Below are 23,888 nucleotides of genomic sequence, written 5' to 3'. Positions count from 1 at the left end.
ATCTAAACTGCAGGACACCTACACTGGAAGGGGAGGAGAGGAAGGAGAAGCATTCTTTGCTCTGGACACATTGTAGTTTGCATTCTCACACCACTTTTAAAGTAAGCTACAGTCACAAACAGCAAGTATTAACAGAACTAACTGCACTGATTCATAGTAATGACTGCCACGCTAACTTCCACAGTAGTGAAAGTTACCTTTCTCCCCACCCAAATTTATATTCATATCAGTTCTTTAACATAACACTAAACCCTCAGTGCCTGGAAATTAAAACAAGCAGAGATCAAATTACTAGGAACAACTTTGCCTGCAGGTTTGGCACAGAAACACCTCAATGCCCAGGATCTGGAAGCAGCAGGCAATAATTAACAGTATTGAGGGAGTATTTCTCCCTCTTCCTCCACTTTCAACTAAAGTCATGTTGAGACTCCTATAAACACTTCTGGTGGAAGTGTTCTTTACTGTCAAAGCTATGCAGAGATGTGATGTCAACTGGGACAAATGAAACAGACAAGTTTCATGTAATGGTATAAAGTTCTCCCAGGGGTTTGGAACTAGATGGTCTTCAAGGTCCCTTCCAATGCAAACCACTCTAAGGGCCTGAATCATTTAAGCACATTAAACACTTTGCAACCAAGGTACAACTCTGATTTTGGTCTGCAGAACCCAGCTCAGACACGGCCACACCCAGCAGTTCCCACTGGAGGAGCGCTGCCAAGTTCCAACACTTTCAGAAGCTGTGGTCCATCAAGATCAAGATTAGTCTAAACCTATGACTCCAAACCACCTTACTGTGCTGTTCAGGAACAGTTTGTATTCAACATAATTTACAACTAGGGAAGGCAAAGCAGTCTTAGATTTGACCATCTGTAAGTTTTCATTCAGGAAAGAATTCAACAAGATCCAAATAGCATTAACAAGTACTCGTTGGATGTTCTATGGGGAGCTTTGCCCATCCCAATCCAGCAGTTACTCCTTAGCATCCAAAGCAGAATTAATTGCACTTCTTGAAAGATGTTTAAGTCTGGCCTAATATAGTGTCAAGCTCTTAGAGAGTTGACTAGCAATTGATCACTTCAACCTAAAGAGGATGCCAAGTGTTTTAGGTGGTCTGAATAGCATGAAGCATTTTGCAACCAGCGATCAAGTTCTTGGACTAAGTACTGACAACAGTGCATGAATGAAGAACAGCAACAAGACTTAACAAACATGATTAGTATTATCCAACTGCTTTGTTATAAATATATTATATACATTCAAACATCACATTAAAATATTATTCCATTACACCAGAAGAGATTAAGGCTTTATATTATTTACAGAAACAAGCAAGCACCTTAAAAAAAAAGAACAAAACACCAGTCATTGACAATTTCCCTTCTAACATTACAATTTGATACCTTGAGCTCTTGAATACAGCTATTTGCAATGTGCCCAATACTAGAACTATTTTAAACATTTATTGTCAGGGTAGGGAACACTTAACAGAAGACCCATCAGCGAGCACTCCGCATGAACAAACGCAAGCATGTGTCGTACTGGGTGCCCTCCCTCTTCTCAGAGGCTTCGTAAGTTGAAGGCTTATGCAGAAACAGCTCAGTTCCACATAGAGGGTAGAACAACTTCAAGGGAAACTGAAGACACTTGAGGATTTGTGGCCCACTGGTGGAGCAAGATTCCCAAGGTCTGGCCCACATTAGATCAGTCCAATTCAACATAATAGAGCTGTAGGCTTATCGATCACTAAGTGCATTGAACAGTGATTATTTTATAGGCTTCCATTATTCTCACACACTGTTTTCATGCAGTGTACCTGGACTCAAACACACTGTGACACACTGCTGTCACCATTCTCCCTACAGGTCTTAGGCAACAAGCTATTTTTGAAGTGTTAAATAATGTTGATACAACACATGTTTACTACGCCACCATGTACCAATGGAGTGACTGTCCTGCCTTCTGGCTTGCCCGATAGCCTTTTGAGACACAGTGATGAAGTACTTCCTAAGATGTAAGCAGACATGGCCAAACAGAAAGGTGCTCAGTAAGAGTAATCATCTCCATTTCAAGTATTGTTTTAAGAATTAGTTCATTTTGTTGCAGTCTGTTAGCACTTTTTAGTTTGTGCTTTAGAGTCTGTTATTTCTTTGCAGGTCTTGAATTTGGCTGATGGCTTTGTATTAAAAAAAAACATTGGCAACAAGTTAAGGATTGCAGAAGGCTGGCAAAAGTTACTTAATTTTCTGAGCCCATTTCATGTCATCAGCTCTTGGCTTCTCCCCGGTAACTGCTTGGATAATGTTCTCCAAACACCTCCAGAATCTTATCTTCTCTAATGGATAGTTCAGCCAACCTAAGTGATTGCAAAGGAAAAAGAGGATTAGTTTCCCATAGCATCCAAAGTTCAATGTCTTGCAATGCTTGTTTAATAACATTCTTTAAATTAAACAAGGTAAAGGAGAGGGCAGTGGACTAATCTATGGCTGTTGCAAACCTATCAGAAAAGAACCATCAAGTTGAATGAAGCAAGAGATTTTCCTACAACCAGGAAGAGATGGATGTATACAGGGTTATATTAGTTATCCCACACTTACAGAACTGTTCTGTAAGCATATGTTATACTTGACTCCATGTACTCTTACCACAATGGAAACAGTGAGCTAGAAGTTCATGTTAGAGGGAAAAGCTGAAATGCAGGATAGTGCAAGCAAGACAGGAACCCAGGAAAGCTGCTGCAACCAGCTCTGTCAGCAGCAGGAAAAGAACTGTTCTTGCTGGTGATGTCTGAGACTGTGTATAGCTATTGTGGGACAGAAATACTAAAGGCAGAATATTCAGGATATTCACTGCTGAAAATGTGTTTCTAGAGAGCGAGATCATTCCTAACCAGAGACAGCTACAGCTACCAAAACACGAACTATTTTCAGCCACCTTCTGTAGTTGAAAATGTCCTTTCCCACCTCACCTGTGATCCTGCAGCTCCACTAACTCACTGTATACTGATGCCCCTTAGGAAGTCAGCCCATGCAATTCTCATTAAACCCAGCCAGTAACCCTCAAGGAATGGATGACTCCTTCCTGGTGTCTAAAAATGGTAGTCAGCCTGAAAGCTTTAACATTGGGAATGCTAGAAAGCTCTGTTATCTGACCCCATCCCTGGCAATGATACAGTGGCAGACCTTTATGTACACAGGTCAGCCGTGAAACCAAGTATACTCTTGGGACTTGGCTATCTACTCAAGTCAAGTCACTAACAAGTGCCTTACAGTAACCAGTCATATTTCATTCGGTAAAGGCCCCTTTTAAATAGTGCATTGATTGCATATTTCTGTCGTCCTCCTCATTTCTATCCAAGAAGAAAGAGAATTGGGGCTGCAGAAACACTTTGTTCTAATGGAAAATTGAAGCATACAATCTGCATGCTGTGCTATGTCAGCCTAGTATGGTATGAACACTTACAGAAAGCACAGAGTGAACAGAAGCACACACTTTTTGGCTTTTAAATGAGAAATGAAAGCAACTAGCCTAAGACTGCTGATAATGGCCAGGCTTAAACTTTCAGGACATAATAGGACTGAAGAAAGCTCTTAAGGTGGCAAGGTTTTTGCCATCTGTCAAGTCATGCTTCTTAATTGTACCATGTCTTTACATGATATTCTGGTCATGAGAATTAGATTTGTTTCCTAGCAGAGATTTCAAAACCATCAGAAACTGTGTTAAAGCCAATGACAGAATGAAGAACCCAAGTGGTTTATTTCCAACACCCCAGTTAACTTGATTCAGGACTGTGCAACACTGGTGACTGAGTATACCCACCCATACAATGGACATAAAACCGAATACAGATATAAGAGGAACCTAAAGGCAGTTTTTTGCAAGCTCTCACGCTCCTCTGCCCCAAATTAGAATGAATGAAGACTGAAAATCCTGAAGCCTTGCTTTAGAAATGAGCATTCAAGGTAAGCTGCACTTGCAGATGATGAGGGAACACCAACTTTAAGAGTTTAATGAACAAAATCCATTACTAGCATGAGATTACCAAGGTCCCATGCAATTGGATCTCAGTACCATTAACTACCCTGTCAGGCTGAAAGTTACCTTTTAGTCAATCACAAACCTTCCCCCCACAATTTTATGCAACAGAAAACTATAGTTTTGCTAAGAGCACAATTAACTTCACCATGTCCTTTTGCAGGTATTTAACAGGCTGTCACTAAATTACATATTGCCAGGTATGTTGCACTAGCCTACTAAAGAGAGGGTGTGGTATGAACCAGGTGGCAGTACCAGTTGTAATGCAGAAGTATGTCTCGTGTGGAGACACATGATGGATCCTGTGATGCTTCCGTGGCAGGATAATGTGCCAGTCCTGTAGGAATATGACCCAGCGTGGAAGACCAAAGTACGTGTGAGACCACTTGTGAATCTGGTTCGTCATGGTTATGAAGATGATGAGTGCAAAGACATAACACTCCCAAGGACACGTTTCATATAGTGCCTCTGCAAAACAAAGATGTGTATCTTTACCATTTATGAAAAGGTAAATTTCTACTAGGAAGATCCTATCTTGCCCAGAGAGAGATGCCTGGTGCTGCAGGGACTAACAAAGGCCCCAATAAAGATGCTTTGACAGAAGCATCATCAGAGCCAGTGAGCCATAAGCGATTCCAGAATGTCACAAGACAGGCTAGTAAGCACCAGCGTTTGACAATGTGCCATAAACAAGAAGTTCAACTCTGAGTTCACCATCTATAAAGTTACACTAATTCTTTAATTCTCCCACTTCCAGTTTGCAAGTGTTTCTATAAAGAGGAAGCATTTTTATACACTTCACAACAGTGAGTTCCTCCATACACACAGTTTGATCCCTCTTAGAAAAATAATATTTACTATAACTTCTAATGCTTCCTTGCAAGACTTCAGCCACAGACTGTCTGTTGAGCCAGAAATTTACCTGCCCCACCTTCTAGCTGCTCCACCATCAAGGAAAAGGAAGGTTTCCCTTTCTCCTCCCAGGAGCATCCTGCTTCCAAGAGCTATCACTTGCCCTCTTGCATTCATTGATTTCTCCTAGCTTTACACAGAGAAATGCTCATTTAAATACCAACACAAATGCTAAATGCATACATGTCAGAAGTAAGAGCTTACCTGGGGAAAAAGAAACAAATTTGTATGCCATGTTTGCCAACGGGACCAGTGTCATAAAGCAGTTGTCCCCATTGGTCTCTATAAAATCATGTCTGGTAATTGCTGTGGGGTCAATGTGATGTTCTCTAAAGGGTCTGATGAAGGCCTGAAAAAACAAATTGACAAACATGAAACCATGGCTCAATAATGATCTTAGAAAGAAAACTATTGAAACCTCCCCATCCTCATATACATTCAAATCTATGACAGTTTGAGTTCCCACTACAGAGCATGTATGCAGAATTCAAACTCGTGTGATGACAACACTCCAGATAATTTGATTTGCAAAGCAATTCAGTTCCCAGACACAAATCCAGTTTTTATTTGCTTTTCAGTTTTATTCTTCTTAGTTTTCACTTAAGACCTTTAGTCTGTAGATCTCAAACCCAAAGCATTAACATCCTAATTTCATATAAGCCTGTGACATTCACAAATATAAGTCACTTTCTGAGCAGCATAAACCAACAGATCACTAAAAGAAAGTAAATTCAGCCTCATAATTTGTGTGGGCTAAAAGGACAGCATTAAAGGCAAGTCAAATGACCAGACAAACCAAAAGAAGTCAAATAGTCAAATATAAAACTCTCCTCTAGGAGCAGAAATTGCGTCTGAATACACAGTCCCAGAGAAGACAGAGGAAATGTGGTCAGAAGGACTGGGACAGGAAAACAAGTGCACTTATTTACCTGTAACACACACATCATGTGCAGCCTATGCAAAGGTGAACTCTTGTTTATGGAGTGCAGTCTCCTGCAGTCTTTGTCTTTGAACTATGGCCCAGAGATACAGGGACCCAAGGACTACCAAGTCTATTAAAGGTAAACAAGAACAAGCCTGAACCCAGCAGTCTTAATTCCACTGTTCTAGTTCATGTATCTCTTGATAATTACAAGGAATATCCCATATACTTTTATACTAATATTGCACTGTTAGGAGTAATCAATGGTAGCTATAAAAAAGTTTACCTTTAAGAAAGATTATTGCTTATTGCAGAAGTCAGTGCACCTTCCACTAAGCACTTGTCATTTGTAGCTGCAGGGCTATAAATGCATCTCAAATCTAAAACCTCAGTCATCGCTATTGTAATGCTATTACCTTTACAACAGGGGCCAGTAGCACAGAAGCTGGAAAGGTTTCTTACTGGAGTGTCCTCCTGTTTTACAAGGTGACTTTTAGAGGGTTTAGCTCCAGGAACAAGCCTCATTTCTCTGTATTTATCAGCCTTTTGGAAGATCTACACTAGTCTAGCCGGGTTTCCACACTCATTGTGGCACAGGCCATTCCCACAGTACTTTGGGAAGGTCTGGGAACACCGGGATTGCAAAACTGTGCAAACCTTCAGCAACGTGATAAAATGGGGCAGTGTCACCTTGCACATGTCACTGTGGCCAAGCATAAACATGGCATTTCACCAGCAATACACCATGCCTTTCAGTGGAGGAGGGCTCTGGGGTGGGTGAGCTGGTTACACTGGCAAGACTGCAAGAAAGCTACAGCTTACACACACAGCCCAACGCAGCTGGGAACACTGGAAGTGTTTCAGAAAAGCATTTCATAACGTTTCCAAGCATAAGGATAAGAATCTCAAACCTTTCCAACTACGGGTAGCTCCACGGATCCCCACGTATCTGCTCCCCAGTGAAACAGTCCTGATAGAAAGTCAGCCGTAATAACTCCTGCAACTTGAACAGAGAGAGGGACAGTTAGATGTACACAGCAGTTTTACTGACATGCTCACATGTTTGGTTTATAAATTTACTTATTTAACTCAGATATTTACAACCACAGGAGATCTACTCAATCTGGCTAAACATAAGGTCAGACCAACTAGGAAAAAAGGTCAACAAGACACCATTTGGATGGTTACCGTGTTCATTAAATAGCAAGATTTTGTGTTGGGCCCATCTTCTACAGAAGAGCTTGACAAATCCTTACAATTGCTGGTATGGAGAACACCAGTTTTCCATCACTTATATCTCAATCACTTACATCTGACCACACTCCCTCTTCAATAGCGTTTAACAGATTACCAGGTTGTTAAAGCTATCTCAGTGGATAATGCTATCTGCAGACCCATCCTTTCCAACCTTGGTCCCTTATGTCTGTAATCAAGCAGCACTGCACACTGATGTGTGCACACTAAGGAAGAAGCCATTCCTGGGTACAGTGATGCTATTTACAAAACAAGACTGGAACACCAAACAGCTTCAAAACTGTGGCACCTGCAGTGCTGTAGGCAAGGCCCCAGAAACCAGCTACAGAGTCTCTGTAAGAGACAGAGTGCACTTGTGCTATTTGCACCCAGTTGGATACACCACTAAACAGAGCTTGTTGCAACAAGATTCTTCTACCTGCCAACTGCAATAACTTTAAAACCATGGTCAAGTAAGGGTGATTTTTAGTTCATGCACGTAAAGCCCTATTTTTGCCTTCATGTTCTGGATAATCTACCTACCCGAGTTTCCAGCTAATCCTGACATTAAAAGTAAGGACACAAGAGATGGCATTTGATCAGAACAGCTGTTAGTCACAGACGGTGTTTAACAGACACCTATCACTCTTCACCTGCAGAAGTCATCCGACTCCCAGGTTCCCAATCCCTTCAGCAATGAAGTCTCAAGCACAGTCCAAGTTATCCCCCTGCACGAGCTCTGCTGCCAGGCTGTGCTTTGGAGGAAGAAGCTGAAAAAGCTCCCTTGTTTTTAACTGAGAAGCTGGAGGAATGTGGCTGACAGCACAGCGATATGGCTACAGCAACACAGCAACGAGTGAGATACTGCCTCAGGATCTGTGCTTGAGGGATTTCAGGCTGCCAGACCCTGCCCTTTACAGAACAGAGACAACAAGAGGGAGCGGTTCTAGCATCGTGCTCTGAGCAGGTCTCATGTTAGATTAGCCAGGTCTGGATGGAGTCCAGATTTGCTGAAGGATAAAGCAAACTAAGCCTCAGGATCACTCCCCCCCCCAGGGCCACCCCCTCAGGTGACAAAAACATTGGGAAGATCTTCCTGTTTGTTTATTCTGAGATGGACCCCGCAGTGAATGTGCACCCAGCCATACCTGGTGATCCTCTGTGGAGCCAGTGCCCAGGCCCCAACAGGGAAGGCAGCACACGTTACCTGCAGGTCTGGTTAAAGGAAATCAGCAGAAGCACGACCTAGATTTCATAGTAGCTGCTGCTGCGTCCTGTGCAAATCCACCTGGGAACCAAGCGACTGATCCCAGTGAAAATCCCTCAAAATCACCCAAAGTTCATGCCAACTAAAGCACTCTGCCCTGATCTTGCAGTCCACTGGTAAATGGGTCACAACAACAGAAATACAAAGACTGTGTGCTCAAAACATAGTTTCAAAGCAGCTCAGTTAGCAATTCGCTACCTTCATTTGGTGCTCAGGGCAGAAGGCACAGTCACTATTGGCACTGGCAGTCCTCAGAGGAGCCTGTGGGTCCATGAAAAGCAAAGAAGCAGTCACAGGGCCAGGTCAGAGGGGCTGGAACCCAGCTCTTTAGTTTTTCCCCTGGTATTTAGAATCATAGAATAGTTAAGGTTGGAAAGGACCTTAAGATCATCTACTTCCAACCCCCTGCCATGGGCAGGGACACTTCCCACTAAGCCATGTCACCCAAGGCTCTGTCCAACTTGGCCTTGAACACTGCCAGGGATGGAGCATTCACAACATCCCTGGACAACCCATTCCAGTACCTCACCGCCCTTACAGGAAAGAATTTCCTCCTTATATCCAATCTAAACTTCCCCTGTCACTACAGTCCCTAATGTTCAGTCCCTCCCCAGCATCCCTATAGGCCCCCTTCAGATACTGGAAGGCTGCTATGAGGTCTCCATGCAGCCTCCTCTTCTCCAGGCTGAACAGCCCCAACTTTCTCAGCCTGTCTTCATACAGGAGGTGCTCCAGCCCCTGATCATCCTCGTGGCCTTCTCTGGACTTGTTCCAACAGATCCATGTTCTTTTTATGTTGAGGACACCAGTACTGCACAAAATGCTCCAGGTGAGGTCTCACGAGAGCAGGGGCTGGATCACCTTTGACCTGCTGGTCATGCTCCTTTTGATGCAGCCCAGGATATGGTTGGACCTGATTTACCAAATTAGGGCTATTTTCAGCACTCACCCATTGTAACAGAGTCTTTGCTCTCAAAACAGCAGGAGCTGCAAAACCAGAGGTGATGCAGGACATTTATTTTTTGCTCTGCTAATTCTTCTTCTGCACTGACTCTTCTTCAGATATCCATGAACTCCTGGCTTTCTCTTCCACTAGCCAGCATTTGTTTCCTCTATGTGTCTGAAGACTTTGTTCAAGCACTGCTTCTCATTTATAGGACTGAGGCTTTGTGATGGGCAGGGACCCCTTTTCCTATTATGATGTTAGGCAAGACAATTCCAACTCGTAATCCAGCCCAAAAGTTAAAATTGCCGTGTACTGGTTCATCTTGCTTTGTTGTCAAGGCAGCACCTTGTTACTCCTCCCTCCCTCACAGAAACTTAAAAGCAGTCCGCGATATGCCAGAAAACAACAAACAACATGCATCTTTCCCCACAAATCACACAACTTTTATTTACCCTGGTCAGGATCCAGACTGTGCCTGACTTTCCTGCTCCAGGAAGCTTAGGACAGCTGCCTTGAGAGTCCAGCTTAATGAAGTTCTTGTGACATTGGCAGGATTGCTAAGGAGCGGGTAATTTTCAAACCATGACAGAGGATGAGGTTGTTCTGTTACTATCAATCAAGTGTTCTTCATCTTCAGCACACAACTGTTACCTACAGTGCATGCAGCACAGCACACTTCAGACGTAGCCCTCTTTGTGGTTACCTTTTCCTTAGCTGATCCCTCACCTCTGCAGGCCTTCCCCTCACCTTCCATTTGCAAAAAGGGAGAAGAAATAGATTAGGATTAGTGTAGCATCTACTACCCCAAAAGGTTTTCTTTTCAAATTACAAATCAATCCCCACTGCTGAATCCATTATCTACTTGGCCCAAACTCTTACATACAGCCAGAGATACCTCATCCTTTATGTATCACTTCATTGTACTGAACATAACTCCTTTTTAAGCAGTAAATCCTATAGACTTTTTTTTGTTTCAGGGCATACACTTAAGCTACAGTGAGATAGGATGGAACACAATAGCTTTTAGATCCGCACCTAGCAGCTGAAAGAGCAAACTGCCTTGATTCGGGGGAAGATATCCAAACAACACTTCACTTTGCAACAACTAAAATACCATTCTTACTGAGGTAATCACCCTATTAACCTGCATCCCCTCCAGCACACTGCATTATCAGAGCTTGAAATAACAGCAGGAACATCAACAGAAAGAGAGGCAAAATACTGACAGTTCCATAGATACTCTGTGCGTTACTCCAATGCCAGCTGGTAGAAAGCTAAGAGGAAAGAATGAAAGGTGCCTGAAGCAGTGCATTATACTAAAGCTGTATAGAAAAAACCTAACTACCAGAAACCTTTGTATTCAGCTGGACTGCAGAAGGGCTTGCTCACTCTGCAGCAGTTGTGTATGACACGTTGTAATAAAAGAGACAGAACTGAACCAAAGGTTATTTATAGAGGCATGACTAACATCGTAACACTTTATTTGCATCCTGTCTCTGGACTCTGAAAGTACAAACAGCAATGTATTGAACTCAATATTCTCATACACCTAGCACTGTCTTTAGGCAAAATGGGAAAACCAAGGCAGAGGTGTCCAGCTGCTTCTCTAAGGTTGTATGAGAATTTAATGCTCTCTCATCAAGGTTGCGAAGGTGACAGAATTCATATTCAAGGCTGTCAGTCTTAAGAGTTTATTATGAAGTCAGAATAGGCAGGATATTCACAGTTTGGGTATCTATGAACTGCAAATCATGGGTTCACACACTCATGGGAAGCACGACCAGTGAAGCACGAGAGAAACACAGCTCTGTGCACATCAGTTTTACTCCAGCCTGCTGAGCAGTGGGATGGAGGATCAGCCCACCCACGGCTTATAGCTGAAGAAGTGAGCACTCAGAAGGCACAGAAGGGGAAGAAGGCATCGTGGTTAAGAAATGAGCTGCAGAACTTGCTCAAAACATCAGGATTTGTTTTTGATTTTAGGCTGCTGAACAAGGAGAGAAGAAAAAGGCCTCTCAGACAGGGAGACCACAGGTGTGCAAATGAACCCCAACCAGCAGCGGATGGTTTAAAGTAAGTGAACACATGACTGATGCACACGTTTGCTAGAATGGCCGTTCTCTTCCAGCCACTTGTGATACTTTGCTCGGGTGAGCCTGCATGCACAGCAGCACCCTTAGGACACCACAGAGGGAGTGAGTGGGTGCCTCTGGTCTGAGTCAGGGTAGGTGCCAGAGCATGACTGTGGCACTCAGACACGCAAGTCACCTGCCAGGCCATGCTCAATGGCTCCAAGAGACACTGCCCAAACATGCAGCCAACAAAGATGCCTTGCTCCTGCTTGTGTTCTCTTCAGACACAGGTAAAACACAGGGGCTTATGTCACAGAGAAGCCCTCACTCCTCCTCTTCCTTGTTTAGGTACCAAACTGAGGATTACAACCTGCAGCCTCAATAGAGAACCTCTCTCGTGAACCAGTCACGTATCACTTCCTGCAACCCCGCTGCTCCCAGTGCAAGCAAAGGAAGCCACATGAAGTGGGACATCTGAACACCTCATGCCTCCAAAGACAGAACTATTTTGCATGTTCTGCAACAGAAAGTTGTACTTCACCAAAATGGTACAGAGCCAGGTGTAAGCCTGGCTTTGCACAGATAGAATTCTCACGTTGTAGCCCAGAAGCCTTGCAATAGAGTATATAAAGTTTCATATTCACAGTAAGGACTCAGTTAAGAGCCTCTGGAGAGGAAAAAAAACCAGCATGTTATTAAATAACCTGATGCTATTGTGCAACACCATTAAGAGGTACAGTCATTTGTAATCAGTGACTGTACAAACCAGTTGAATGTTACAGCACTAAAGAGCCCAAGAAATGGCCAATTCCACAATATAAAGATTGGTTTTCTAAATAATCAATATGCTAAAGCAACATTGCTTTGCTACTTATATGCTTATAAGAATAAAATGCCTTTGTCATCTGCATTCCACATTTAGTGGCTTTCAGTACAGAAAAGGCAGGGCTTGGTACTATGGCAAGTTATGAGGCAAAGAAAATCCCATTTCAAGAAGTATAAAGTATAGCAGCTTAAAAGCAAAGGAGAAGAGTTTATTGTTTTGGCTATTTAAAGCTGAGAAACATTCAGTCAAAACTGGACCTAACAGTGCAAGGAAGTAGAGAACACAGCTGAGCTATGAAATAAAAGGGCCTGGATATATTATTACATACATTCATTAGAGTATAATTGGGTTTTCAAGTATGCCATGTCTATAATACATATGCTCCAGAGATGGGAAAGGTCTATCCTGAGTTGCACATGCGTATTTTGCAAGACTGGCATGCTACTGATACAGCAGACATTCCTTCTCCTTCCACTGTATGCTCCAGTTACTCCCTGCTATGGGAAAGCCATACAATCCACTGCCTCCCAGCAACGCCTCCCGAGAACCAGGCACACCTCTCATAGCTCTTGCCTCACCTCTAACTGCAACAGACCTGAACACCAGCCTCAGAGCAGAAACCACACAGCTTCCGATACTGCCAGAAGCCCCCAGGAAGAGCACATCCCCAGGGAACCAGGGTACCAGCTCCCCTGGAGGCACACACCAGCAGATCCTAAACCATGACTTGGCTAAGAATCACTACCCGATAAACTTGATGATAGGAACCACATGTTATGTTCATGTCCTTAATCATAGCCTGTTAACCCAAAGCAGCTACTTCTCCAGCTGATGGAGTGCTGGGCAAGCACCCATCATATTTAAATGACCAAATCTTGACAGCTGTACCTAGGCCTCAGGTTCTTGCACAAAAAGTACCATTGTGTGTATTTCTTTTCCCTGAAAATACATTACTAGAAAAAGCAATTAGTCACTTTCTTCTGGATGGCTTAAGAGAACAGAGAACAATGGCTACTGAATGAAACCCCGGAGCACGTTCTCCCTCACTGAGAGCCCCCATACTTTCATTAGTATGACTGAGCAAACTGACCCTCTGGTTTCACCCATTGCAAACACCCCCAGGAGTCCCGCAGGGCGAGCTCAGCTCTCGGCAGCACCAGGAGCCCTGTGCAGGCAGGCTGGCCCCCACAGACCTGAGCATTTGCCTGGCGCAGGACATAAGCATCCATAATCTCTCACCAAAGCGGATCATTCTGTCACCACTCACTCTAACCCACTCCATCAGGGCAACACTCCAACATGGGTTCATGTTCTGAAGTACATGAGGCACTATTCCAAGTAAACCAGGGCCACCGAGACCTATATTAAACCGAAGTCTCCTGCAACTTTAAGAGAGTCCCAGACAGCTCAGCAAGCACACAGAGCTCTCTTTGTCCCAGTCCTGCTGCTGACATAAGGAGCAAAAGCACATCCACTGTGCACACAAGGGGGAAAGCACAGATGGAGTCATGTCACCAGCTTCCCTCTGCTCCCAGGGTAAACCATCTCCCGCAGGTAGAAGGGCTCATCTCTCCCCATCAAGGTACAACCTCCATCCACCCTGCCCCAGAACTCTGCTGGCACAATGGAGAAGTTCATCCCCTTATCTGGGTTACACAGAGAATAGATAACTGGTGTCAGCTTCACCCAGCAGGGTGCAAACCATGTACTCCATAATTCCACTCTCAAGACCAACAGCCTCCAGCATCTGTTGGTGCCAGAAAGGCTATAGCCCAAGTTAACACCCACAGCTCTACAGAATCTGTCAGTAGATGATGACAGTTGGATAGGGCTTGGAGCAACCTGCTCTAGTGGAAGGTGTCCCTGCCTGCAGCAGGAGATTGGAACCGGATGAGCTTTAAGGTGCTTTCCAACCCAAACTGTTCTGCGATTCTGTGACATTACATAGATTGTGTCAGGACAGTGCAATTGTTTTTTGTGCAATGCAACAATGACTCAAAGTATCCACCTTTAAGAGATGATACGGTTTAGGATGGAAAACACAAAGTTACCAACAGGTAAGTAATTGACAAACGCTTCAGGGAGGAGGTGAGACAGTCGCTGACAAAGATTTGTCCTTCTTGCACCTATGCTGAGTTCGAAGATGATTTTCCTTTGTTAACTGAGGGTTTCCCTGGTGTCATTTCAAGGACCTTTTAAATCACGATTTTAAGTGGAAACTCACTTTAATGCACAAATCCAAAGCAAAGTGACATTGCCACAGCTGTGTCTCTCGCTGCAAGGCAGCAGGACTTTGATGCAGGGGCACACCAGTGCACTTCATAAAGCACCAATGGTCTCTAGAGTGCATCTACTCCAATGTGTGCCAGAGCTTTCATACGTATCACACACTCATCACTAGGCTCTGCAATGCAGGTAACCAAGTGCAGCTCTGCAGAGCTGCTCAGGCTTCAAACAAAAAGGTTCTGGGCCTTGATCAGACCAAGTTTCTATTTTAAAAGTGAATCAAGTGATTTCTTTCTGCTCCGGCCAAGCCACAGAATCTGCTATACTGAAACGTGTGCCTCTAATGGGCTTAGAAAAAAATCAGTTCCCTGTCTCTCAAGTGATCGTTAATTGTACCTTGTGTTGTATTACAAGATGTTTCTGAAGAGATCTGCTCTACTTGGGTCAGTTCTTAGGAATATAAACAGGTTACAAACACAAACTTAATGACTGGCTTCATAAGACTGCAATAAACAGGATCTGTTAAGAGCAAACGTGGCTGCAGATAAAAGTCAGATGCCAGAAACAAGTCACCCAACCTGGAAAAGAAAGGCTTTAAAACCCTGTAAGAAGACATGAGGAGGGAGGGGAAAATGAAAAACAGAAACCCATGGGGTGACCTGCCAAACTTTTCATCAAGATGCTATTAATACACCACATATATATATATACACACACACAGAGAGCTCATGTATACTGAATAAGATGTTGGACACCACAAAGTCACCTGAGGCTGCAGGGGATTTCAAACCTAACCTCACATGTTCTGGCAAGGCTTTTCTGCTTATTACAAAGTGACACCTAGGCTAGCCTTGTCCCCGGCACTTCTGAGCTGCTCTTCCAGGGGCAGGAGCTGCTCTGGGTCTTCAGCACTGCCAGGATGCTGTCCTGCTGCAGTGGGACTGTGTGGATATTAACACTCCATCACATCAGCTTTCAGACCTGAGGCTGCCCTGGTGTTCGCTGCGTGCGTGTTCATGTGCAAAGAAGGCACCACATTCAAATCTGCATCGTTATCAGCTTGCATGAAAAGGAGATTTTTCATAGCTTCTGAGCAGCAGAAGATACTCAGAATAGGGCAGGACTGGAGTTAACACAAACAACAAAATAAATCCACCCTCTGTCCACTTCCTTTTCTCTTTTCTTTTTGACAGTGGGGAGGGGGAGGGAATTGTCTTCCAGAGATAAGAGGCTCACATGCCTCTTCCTTTCCAGCAAGATCATCTTTAGTCAGCACAAAACAACTGAGTTCAAAAGCTATTCTAAACCAACGTCGTAAAGTTCCCTCCCTGCAGCCCCAGCGCCCGTAGGTGATTCAGCACAGCAAATGACAGCGCGCCACGTTGAGTTCATTTCTCAGCAGCCTGCTCACATCACACGAGGAAGTGCGTGCTTTCAGAATGCCAGCAAGGGGAGGATCAGATCTTTCCGTCCTAGGAGTTTATAGATATTTACAGCGTTACCTATGTTACAGCTACGCCTTTAAAGGCATGAAAAAAAAGAAGCTATAACACAGCCTTTAACCATAGAGACAGGCTTTACATAAGGTGAAGCGATGCAGAAGGTTCAAGCTACTCGCTATTTCTTAAAACAAAGCACATATTTACATAACAGTAGAGAGTCCCAGCAACACATCCTAAGGAACAGGTCTGTGAAGATCAGACCCAGCCCACTGGATCACCAATCACTTCTGGATTCCAACACACGATCTAGAGCCGTGCCTTTATTAGCAGAATGTTTAATTTGCCATCTCAACTCAAAGGTCAACATTCCAGTCTAAGCTTCATGAAAGCTCTCAATGGGAAAACATCTGACCATGCCTGTAACTCAATGCTCCTTATCTCACCCACTGCACTGTGTAGCAGTACACAGGAATCAGGGCATCTATGGAGGCGAGTTTCACAAAACTCAATCCATAGGGATAATTAGGCTGTTTTACAGACATCATTCACACTTTACCTAGAGAAATGATGGATTGGAGACAGGAAAACAAGATAGCATGGAGCACTTATTATTTTATTGAACTCATTTCTTGTACACGCTATCAGTTATTTCCACACTACTTTATTTACACAGAATCCAGATTCTGCTGTTTTAATCATTCACCACTACTTAAATAATATTATCAGTGAATTGGCCACTTTATCAGTTAAACTGGTAACCAGGATATCAGAGAACTCAAGCTTTTATCAGTATTAACACTGAGATGAAAGCCAGTGGCAAACAGATTGCACTACAGGTGAAGCATCATTACGGCTTCTCTTGTCTACAGCTGACATCATTATGGAGCAGTTCTCATACCATGCTCTTCTCCACTCCTCCACCTCATCAGCTGAGAGCGGGCAAGATTAAATTAGGCCAAGCAAGCTGATGTGATTTGTAGTGGAAGTCTCTGCTCCCCCTCAGCCCCAACAGAAAGCAATCTTTAAAGAGGCATCAGGAATTACCTCCTCCCAGCTTTGGCAAAAATTCACGGCATCTATCGTGTATCAGTCTTTGAACCTGCTGCTGTGTATTGCTGGTGCTTGGTTGGGTTTTTTTTATACATATCACTGTCAACAAATACCATTCTCTTCTAAAACAACAATTCACATGGTTTATAGACAAGTTACTTTTATTACAAAGCGTGGAAGCTGAACACCTGTAGCTAGCTTACATGGTGTCCTGAAGAATGACACCATTTGGTCTCCTTTCAGTTAACTGGGAAATCATATTAAAATACATAAACCTTTATACACACCCATGCTGCCAACCCTGCATTTAATATTCATCACAAGGACAGCAGAAGACTGCTGAAATGCTCTAGTTACTATTCTCTTCCCTCCCTCATCCCATATTAGACTCTAACCAGAAAGTTATGAGAGGTATGCACTGCAGAGATGGCTCTTCGATTCCCAAATTCAATCCTCTTTCCTTTTCCCACATCACCTCCCATATGCACACAACCACACAGCCACCAGGAACATCTGCTGCCCAGGAAATGCCAACAGACTGAGCAAGCCAAGCTGCCCACCTGCTGCAGCTCAGCCCGCTCCACTGCCCTCTCTTCTGCCTGCTCCCAAAAAAGCTTCTGTGCCACAGCATTTCAACACCATCTCAGTAACACAGTGCTCATGTAAACACTGACACTTTAGGCTCCAAGTGTTAAGCAACATTCAGGTTGTACGTAGGATTAGGCTTTGAATGATGTAATGAATGTTGTGGAGTCCCTTTTCACACTCAGGTTATTCCAAAACAAGATTTTCCTTCAGCTAATCCCATGCAATTCCTCATTCTATCAGTAAAGGTGTACAGCATCATACTAGAATTCTTTACTAGTTCTTCCTCTCCATATTTTCAGATTAAATCACCAACTCTCAGCGCACCTACACCAGCTGCCTCTGTACTGACAACTTAAATACTTCTACACACCTAAGGCAGAGATGCAATACTGCACTTGCTTGCCTATGCTCCCAATCAAATGGAGTAATAAGAGACCAACAGTCCCTTTTACTGCCACAAAAAAGCTGCATTCAGAACAAAGGCCAAACTTCATGTTTCAGGCTGAAATCACAACACTCCCAAATACCCACTTTTAGTTCTCGGCCTCCAGAAATAATTGGGCTTCTGCTCTCTGGGAAGTTGTTGTGAGTATTGTCAATCAATGCATTTTCTTGCCAGCTGTGACAGTCATGAAGGCTTTTCCCCTCTTAATAGTCCTCACACTTGCAGTGACTACATAAGAACACCACAGTGCAGTAGCTACGCTAAAAACTCCACCTTTGAGATACAAGAAGCCTCTGAAAAAGAGAAAGCACTAGAAACTTTTGCAGATGGCCTCCGTTTCAGAGGCAGTGCAATTGCACACACAGGAACGCCCCTGTCCCTTTCAACAGCAAGTCAAGCCTAAAAGATCACACACTTGTTTCCAGCATTACAACAGTCTTGTTCATGGCAGCGAACGGCTCCTACTTACAGATCCCAACAATCACTGAGGGCATGTGTTCCAGGCGCAAGTAGAAGAGAAGATTGTAAAAATTGAAGCAGATGAGAGAGAAGCACAGGATGACCGAGATCCACTCCTGCAGCCTCTTTCCTGTTGGGGAAAAGAAGGAGAAAAAGCTTGTTTTAGTTTATCTGAGAGGACATTTTGACATCTGCAATAATACAGACATTCCACTGCCTGGATGACTGACTCCATTTGTCTGACAGGGAACCGAAACAGAAACTTACTTATCCACAGGAGGTGTGCAGATTTTGTTCTGATAGTCTTCTTCCTCCAGCCACCACTAACCCCTTCCCTGTGCCCTTGCCCAAATAACAGGGACAAATCAGACATCATCTGACATTGGCCTAGTTTCCTTCCCCCTGCGGTTGCTGGCATTATGCTCCTCTGCATCACATCCTTTTTCAAATCTCCATTTCATTCAATATTCAGTGTTGCTGGGATGGCTGAATACGGGAACAAATTCTTGGCTTCAGATGCCCTGTAGTTAAGTCACCTCATGATCTGCAGTATTTAGAATCTCAGTGCTTGTAAATAAAGCTGTGGTGCTTGCAGGAAAAAGCATCATCCTGTATTCTGATGACCCCAGAACTGCTTTCCTGACATTTGAGCTATACTTCTAAAGCTTGCTTAACTCCTGCAGCCTTGTCTTTGCCTTCCCTCTCCCAGGCAGAAGCCTATGACCGCTTCACCATTGCACAATGAGAGGAGACAGAAAAAGCAACGAGAAAGATCTGGCAAAAACTCTCTCTTGTACATCGCTGTACTACTACTGTATCTGAACAACCCCCTCATTTATTGCCTATAAAAAGAGACATATCAGCATATGGTAACACTTTGAACATTCAGATTAGCAGCAGAAAGCTTCTGCCTGTCAGTCACTGCTAGAGCCTTAGAAGGCACTGATGCTGAGAGCAAGAGAACACTCAGGGCAAGACCCACATGGATTAAGTCATCAGAAACAGACCTTTAATGCCTAAATCCAAGATGATCTGAGCCACCACCTTGGCCCAGCAGGGCCCTGGCTGTAGTTAGCTCGACATGCTCAGGAGCAGAGCATTGTTCACTGTTCACCTATTTCAGGGGCCAGACAGCACAACTGCTCTTGAGCAAGGCCTTCCAGAGCAGTTTAACCCCACTGACCATTCCCATTCTCTCCTGCAGCCTTATACACTTTGTACCACTCGAGCTGGAGGCACAGAAACATGCAGGGGAGCAGTCAGGAAGGACCGTGTGCAAGGTGCACATCCTCTCACAGGAGCAGAGGCACACTCACATGTCTGGCACGCGTTCAGGACAGGAGCTTCTTTCCTACTACTCCACTACACTGACCTACTGCCTGATCAAATTTCTCCTCCTAAATGCTAAATCAAATCCCTCATCTCAACTATCCCATGCAGTGGAAAGGAAGCTAGGAACACTGAAGGAGGATCAGTGTTCTCTTCAATGTGCCTACAAAGCAACATTTTAAAGCACTGTGAACAAAGACTTTTAGAGGCCATAAGTGTACAAACCAACATCCTCCGCAGTAGCAGAGGATCCTAAAATTAAATTAAGACACAAGAACAAGCATACTTCCAGGTAGCATCAGGTGGCAATGTGGGACACTATAAAGAGATCCCTGGAGTAATGAAAGTAAGAGTTAATTAATGCTCCTTGCATAAGGAAACCACACCTTGATTAGGGGAGAGAAGTGGGTAGATCCTCACGGAACAATTAGCTGACTGTGGGGAAACACTCGCTCCTTACCAGCGGGTCCCAGGAGTTCAGTCTATGCAAACAGCTCTGTACTCTGAACATGGGATCTCAAGGTGACTGCCTGGAGATACCCAAGTCCAGAAATGCAGGCCCAGACTAGGAAGGCGAATCAGCCACAGGAGCAGAGTCAGCATCAACAACTTGTGCTTGGATCATGGGTAATGGTTTGTGTTAGAAAGGACCTTAAAGTTTATCCAGTCCCAACCCTCTGCCATGGGCAGGGACACCTTCCACTGGAGCAGGTTGCTCCAAGCCCCGTTCAACCTGGCCCTGAACACTGCCAGGGATGCTCTCAAGTTTAAAAGTACACCCCACCTGAAGGAATAAGGTGCCAAAGCCACTAAGTACATGCTTAAAGAAATAGTGGAAATACTGCAGAGTCATATTCACTCTACACAATTATATGTAATCCCTGTTCTTAAGACTTCCTGCTCAGTAGTTCAACATCATGTGCTTCCACCGTAACACATATTCTGACATCATTTATGTAAGTCATTTATGTAATACCAGAAAGAAATGCACATCTAATCTACTGGCACAGCTCTCTACTGATGGGTACACATGCTGCTCCACAGACTTCCCAGGAACTTACGTCCACAGCTGAAGATAAGAGCAGCAAGTTGTTTGGGGAGGAAAATCTTTTCCTTATGAGCAAGAGCACAGCGCAATCGGAAAGCTGGTGTTTGCTTGTGTGTAAAGCACAGGAACTGGTCAGCGCCTGGATCAGAGCTGTGCTTCTAGACCAGCTGAAGGACGTCACGCACCACCTTCTCTCAGGGCAAGGAAGAGGGGACCACTGCAAGCTGAAGTAGGCACTTACCCTGGACAGTCTGGAAAAGTGGCAAACTAATGGATACCTTTGTTTCCTTATTGTTACTTGGCTCTGTGCAAGTAAGAACTGCTTTTCCATAATGGCCTTGAACACACAAGCTAAGGTGTTCAGCTGACCTGCTGGAAACCACAAGATGGAGAAAGCTTATCTTCCCTTTCCCAATCCTTCACCAGGGAATGAAGGACAAAAATGGCAGGAACACCTGGCATCGCTCACAGCGACCTAAAGACAACAGCATACTCCATTATAAGGAGTTTGCCGTTATTTCCAAGGCACAATCACAGAGCTGCCGCGGCTGACCAACAGCCAGCCTCAGGAAGACAAGGCCAAACCAAAGCCTCAAACATCCCCCACCCAGTTCCGAGGTGCCAGGAGTATCTCAAGTAGCCACCAAGTATCCTGAAAGGAAAGCTCCTGCTGTTACTGGGTGCAGCACCCGAGCTCTCACGTCTGCACTTAGGTACAAAATGAAGGCTGCGTGAGCATTTAAAGGGCAGAGCATTCACTGTGAGCAGGTTCTCATTAGAGACCCCCGCCACAGCAGCGCTGCCCCTTCCCAGCCCTGCTTGAACCAGCCGCGCTCGCCCGCCCAGCGCAGGCCACCAGCGTGCGGCACCGCTAACCCGGGGCTCTCTGCAGCCGCGCCGGGATGGCCCGGGGGGAGCCGGGCCCGGGGGGAGTCCCCTTGGGGTCCCTTCCCCCGGCCCCCCCCCCACGCTCCTCCCTCCGCCACCGCCCTCACCTGGGGAGTAGAGCTCGGCCAGCTCGCGGGCCCCGGCGTGCTGCGCGCCCCACCGCCGGCTGCCGCCCTCGGGCTCTTCCGCGGCCTCCGCCTGCGGCCCCGCCGCCTCCGCGCGGACGCTGTCGGCGGCGCCGGCGCTCGCCATGGCCCGGCCCCGCGGCGGCTGCGGCTCCTGGAGGCCGGCGGCCGGCGGCGGGCGGGGCCCAGGCCCCGGCGGCAGCGCTGCGGCCCGCGGCAGCATCGAGAAATGGGCCCGAGCCGCGCCGCTGAGGGGGGGACGGGAGGGGGGACGGGACGGACGGGCGCGGCTAGCCACGCCCCGACACCGCCTCCCGCCTATCGCCTGCGCCACCGCCCTGCCGCCGGGCCAATGGGCAGCGCCGCCCGGCGCGGAGGAGCCAATGGAGTGGCGGCAGGCTTTGGCGGCGCATCTGGAGGCGCCCCGCCCCGCCCCGCGGGCCGCAGCTGGCTGTGGGCGGTGCGGTCCCGGCAGCGCCCTCCTGCGCTGCGCCCCCTGCCCGTGCCTTGCGCGCCCCCTGGCGGCGCGGCTGCCCCGGGGCTGCGGGGAGCCCCGGCGGTCACAGCGGCAGCCCCGTAACGTGCCGGTGCAGCGCTGCCAACGCTGGGATCCAGCGGTCCTTTGCTCACCGGTGGCCTCAAAGAAACACACCCCAGGGTGGGAGAGAAAGCCCCACACGATGTCTCGGTACCAGAGTGTGTCTATGAACATGATTTCTGCAACAGACTTACCTGGGTATCAGATAAAATGGCACTAAAATAACAAGTGTTTCAAATAATTAAACAGATTTCACTTAAACATTTTAAATGGATCCATTTGCAGTGGGTGAAATACTAAACCAGGTATCTGACTGATCATAGAATCATAGAACTATGGAATGGTTTGGGTTGGAAGGGTCCTTAAAACTCACCCGGTTCCAACCCCTGCCACCCACAGGCAGGGACACTTTCCACTAGAGCAGCTTGATCCAAGCCCTGCCCAACCCGGCCTTGAACACTGCCAGCGATGGGGCAGCCACAGCTTCTCTGAGCATCCTGTGCCAGTGCCTCAGCACCCTCACAGGTGATACTTGTGCAGGTCACTGACAGGTTTCCTGACACATTTCTTTACTTTCAGGGTGCTGTTTCCATCAGGCACTATGCCCATGCGGTGCCAGATCCCTGGGGTTCACCCTTTCTCAGTGTGTGGTGGCACGATGGCTGTGGCAGCTCTTGGAGCTCCACTGGAGCCTATGAGTAGGTGACCCAGCCCATGGCAGGGATGATCTTTAAGGTCCTTCCCAACCCAAACCCAAACCATTCCATGGTTCCATGGTCCCACATCTAGAACAAGGCTACTGAGACTCTGAATGGAACTGTGCACTGAGAGCGTTTCCACTCTTTGGGGTGACAAGGGCTGTACCGGGACACGACAGACGGCACCGCTGTACAGGAAGCTCCGGAGGAGCTGCATCCCTGCCGGGTTTGTTCAGGGGCAGCAGACACCAGGCCCCGCCGTGCTGTGCTCACCCCTCCCGCCGCTCCCGGGAGCAGGCCGGGGGTGTGCGGGCGGCACAGCCGGTGCGGCAGCAGAGGCTTCGGGGCGAGCAGTGTTCAAACGCCCGCCCGGCGCGGGCTGCCGGTTACCGCCAACTGCCCCGCCCCGGCCCCGCCCCTGGCCCCGCCCCTGGCCCCGCCCCGGCCCCGCCGCGAGCCGCTAGGTGGCGCCCCAAGCCCGGTGACGGGCCTGGCCGAGCGGGCGGCGCGGGCTGGGTGCGAAGCCCGGTGCCCGCCCGGCGCTGCCGTGAGCCCCGTTCAGCCACAGCCACCCCGGAACGGGGACCCGGGGACCCCGACTGCCGCTGGCACGGCCCTGGGCACTGCCTCACCCTGTGACTGACACCTGCCAGGGCACCTGGAGCCCCTGCTGCCCACCACCAGCACGGGCCCGTCGGTGCAGCGCATCCTCCGGGCTCACCTCTCTCCTCTGGGCTTAGGCAATTCCAGTCTCTTCCCGCGCCACAAGGCACAAAGGGAGCGGGATCTGGCTGCAGCTCCCTTGCTGGGCTCTGGCATGGGAATGTGTCAGTGGGTGGGAG

The 23,888-nt window shown here is 46.5% G+C and overlaps 1 protein-coding gene across 1 annotated transcript; it reads right to left on the bottom strand.

Annotated features, from left to right (window-relative positions):
• Positions 1-1,213: 1,213 nt before the first annotated feature.
• Positions 1,214-22,033, bottom strand: PEDS1 (plasmanylethanolamine desaturase 1). The gene is made up of 6 exons (XM_061375585.1): positions 21,793-22,033; positions 18,431-18,550; positions 6,778-6,869; positions 5,149-5,293; positions 4,288-4,500; positions 1,214-2,353 (listed from the first exon to the last, which is right to left on the bottom strand). The coding sequence occupies exons 1-6, from the start codon at positions 22,031-22,033 to the stop codon at positions 2,232-2,234; spliced, it is 933 nt and encodes a 310-aa protein (XP_061231569.1). The 3' UTR covers positions 1,214-2,231.
• Positions 22,034-23,888: the final 1,855 nt, after the last annotated feature.

Source organism: Neopsephotus bourkii, unplaced genomic scaffold (assembly GCF_033783945.1).
Source record: "Neopsephotus bourkii isolate Nb327-2 ecotype Australia unplaced genomic scaffold, CSIRO-AGI_Nbou_v1 NB_1663, whole genome shotgun sequence".
Taxonomy (NCBI): Eukaryota; Metazoa; Chordata; class Aves; order Psittaciformes; family Psittacidae; genus Neopsephotus; species Neopsephotus bourkii.
The sequence above is the reverse complement of the archived record's forward strand: the minus strand, read 5'-3'. Positions and strand labels throughout refer to the sequence as shown.

Excerpts from the sequence above, each read along its gene's own strand:
- PEDS1 (XM_061375585.1), bottom strand. The coding sequence starts at position 22,033 with ATGCTGCCGCGGGCCGCAGCGCTGCCGCCGGGGCCTGGGCCCCGCCCG. Across the intron at positions 4,501-5,148 it reads ATTTGTTTCTTTTTCCCCAG|AGGCACTATATGAAACGTGT; the intron begins GTAAGCTCTTAC and ends TTTGTTTTGCAG. Across the intron at positions 2,354-4,287 it reads ATACTTCTGCATTACAACTG|GTTGGCTGAACTATCCATTA; the intron begins GTACTGCCACCT and ends GCAATCACTTAG.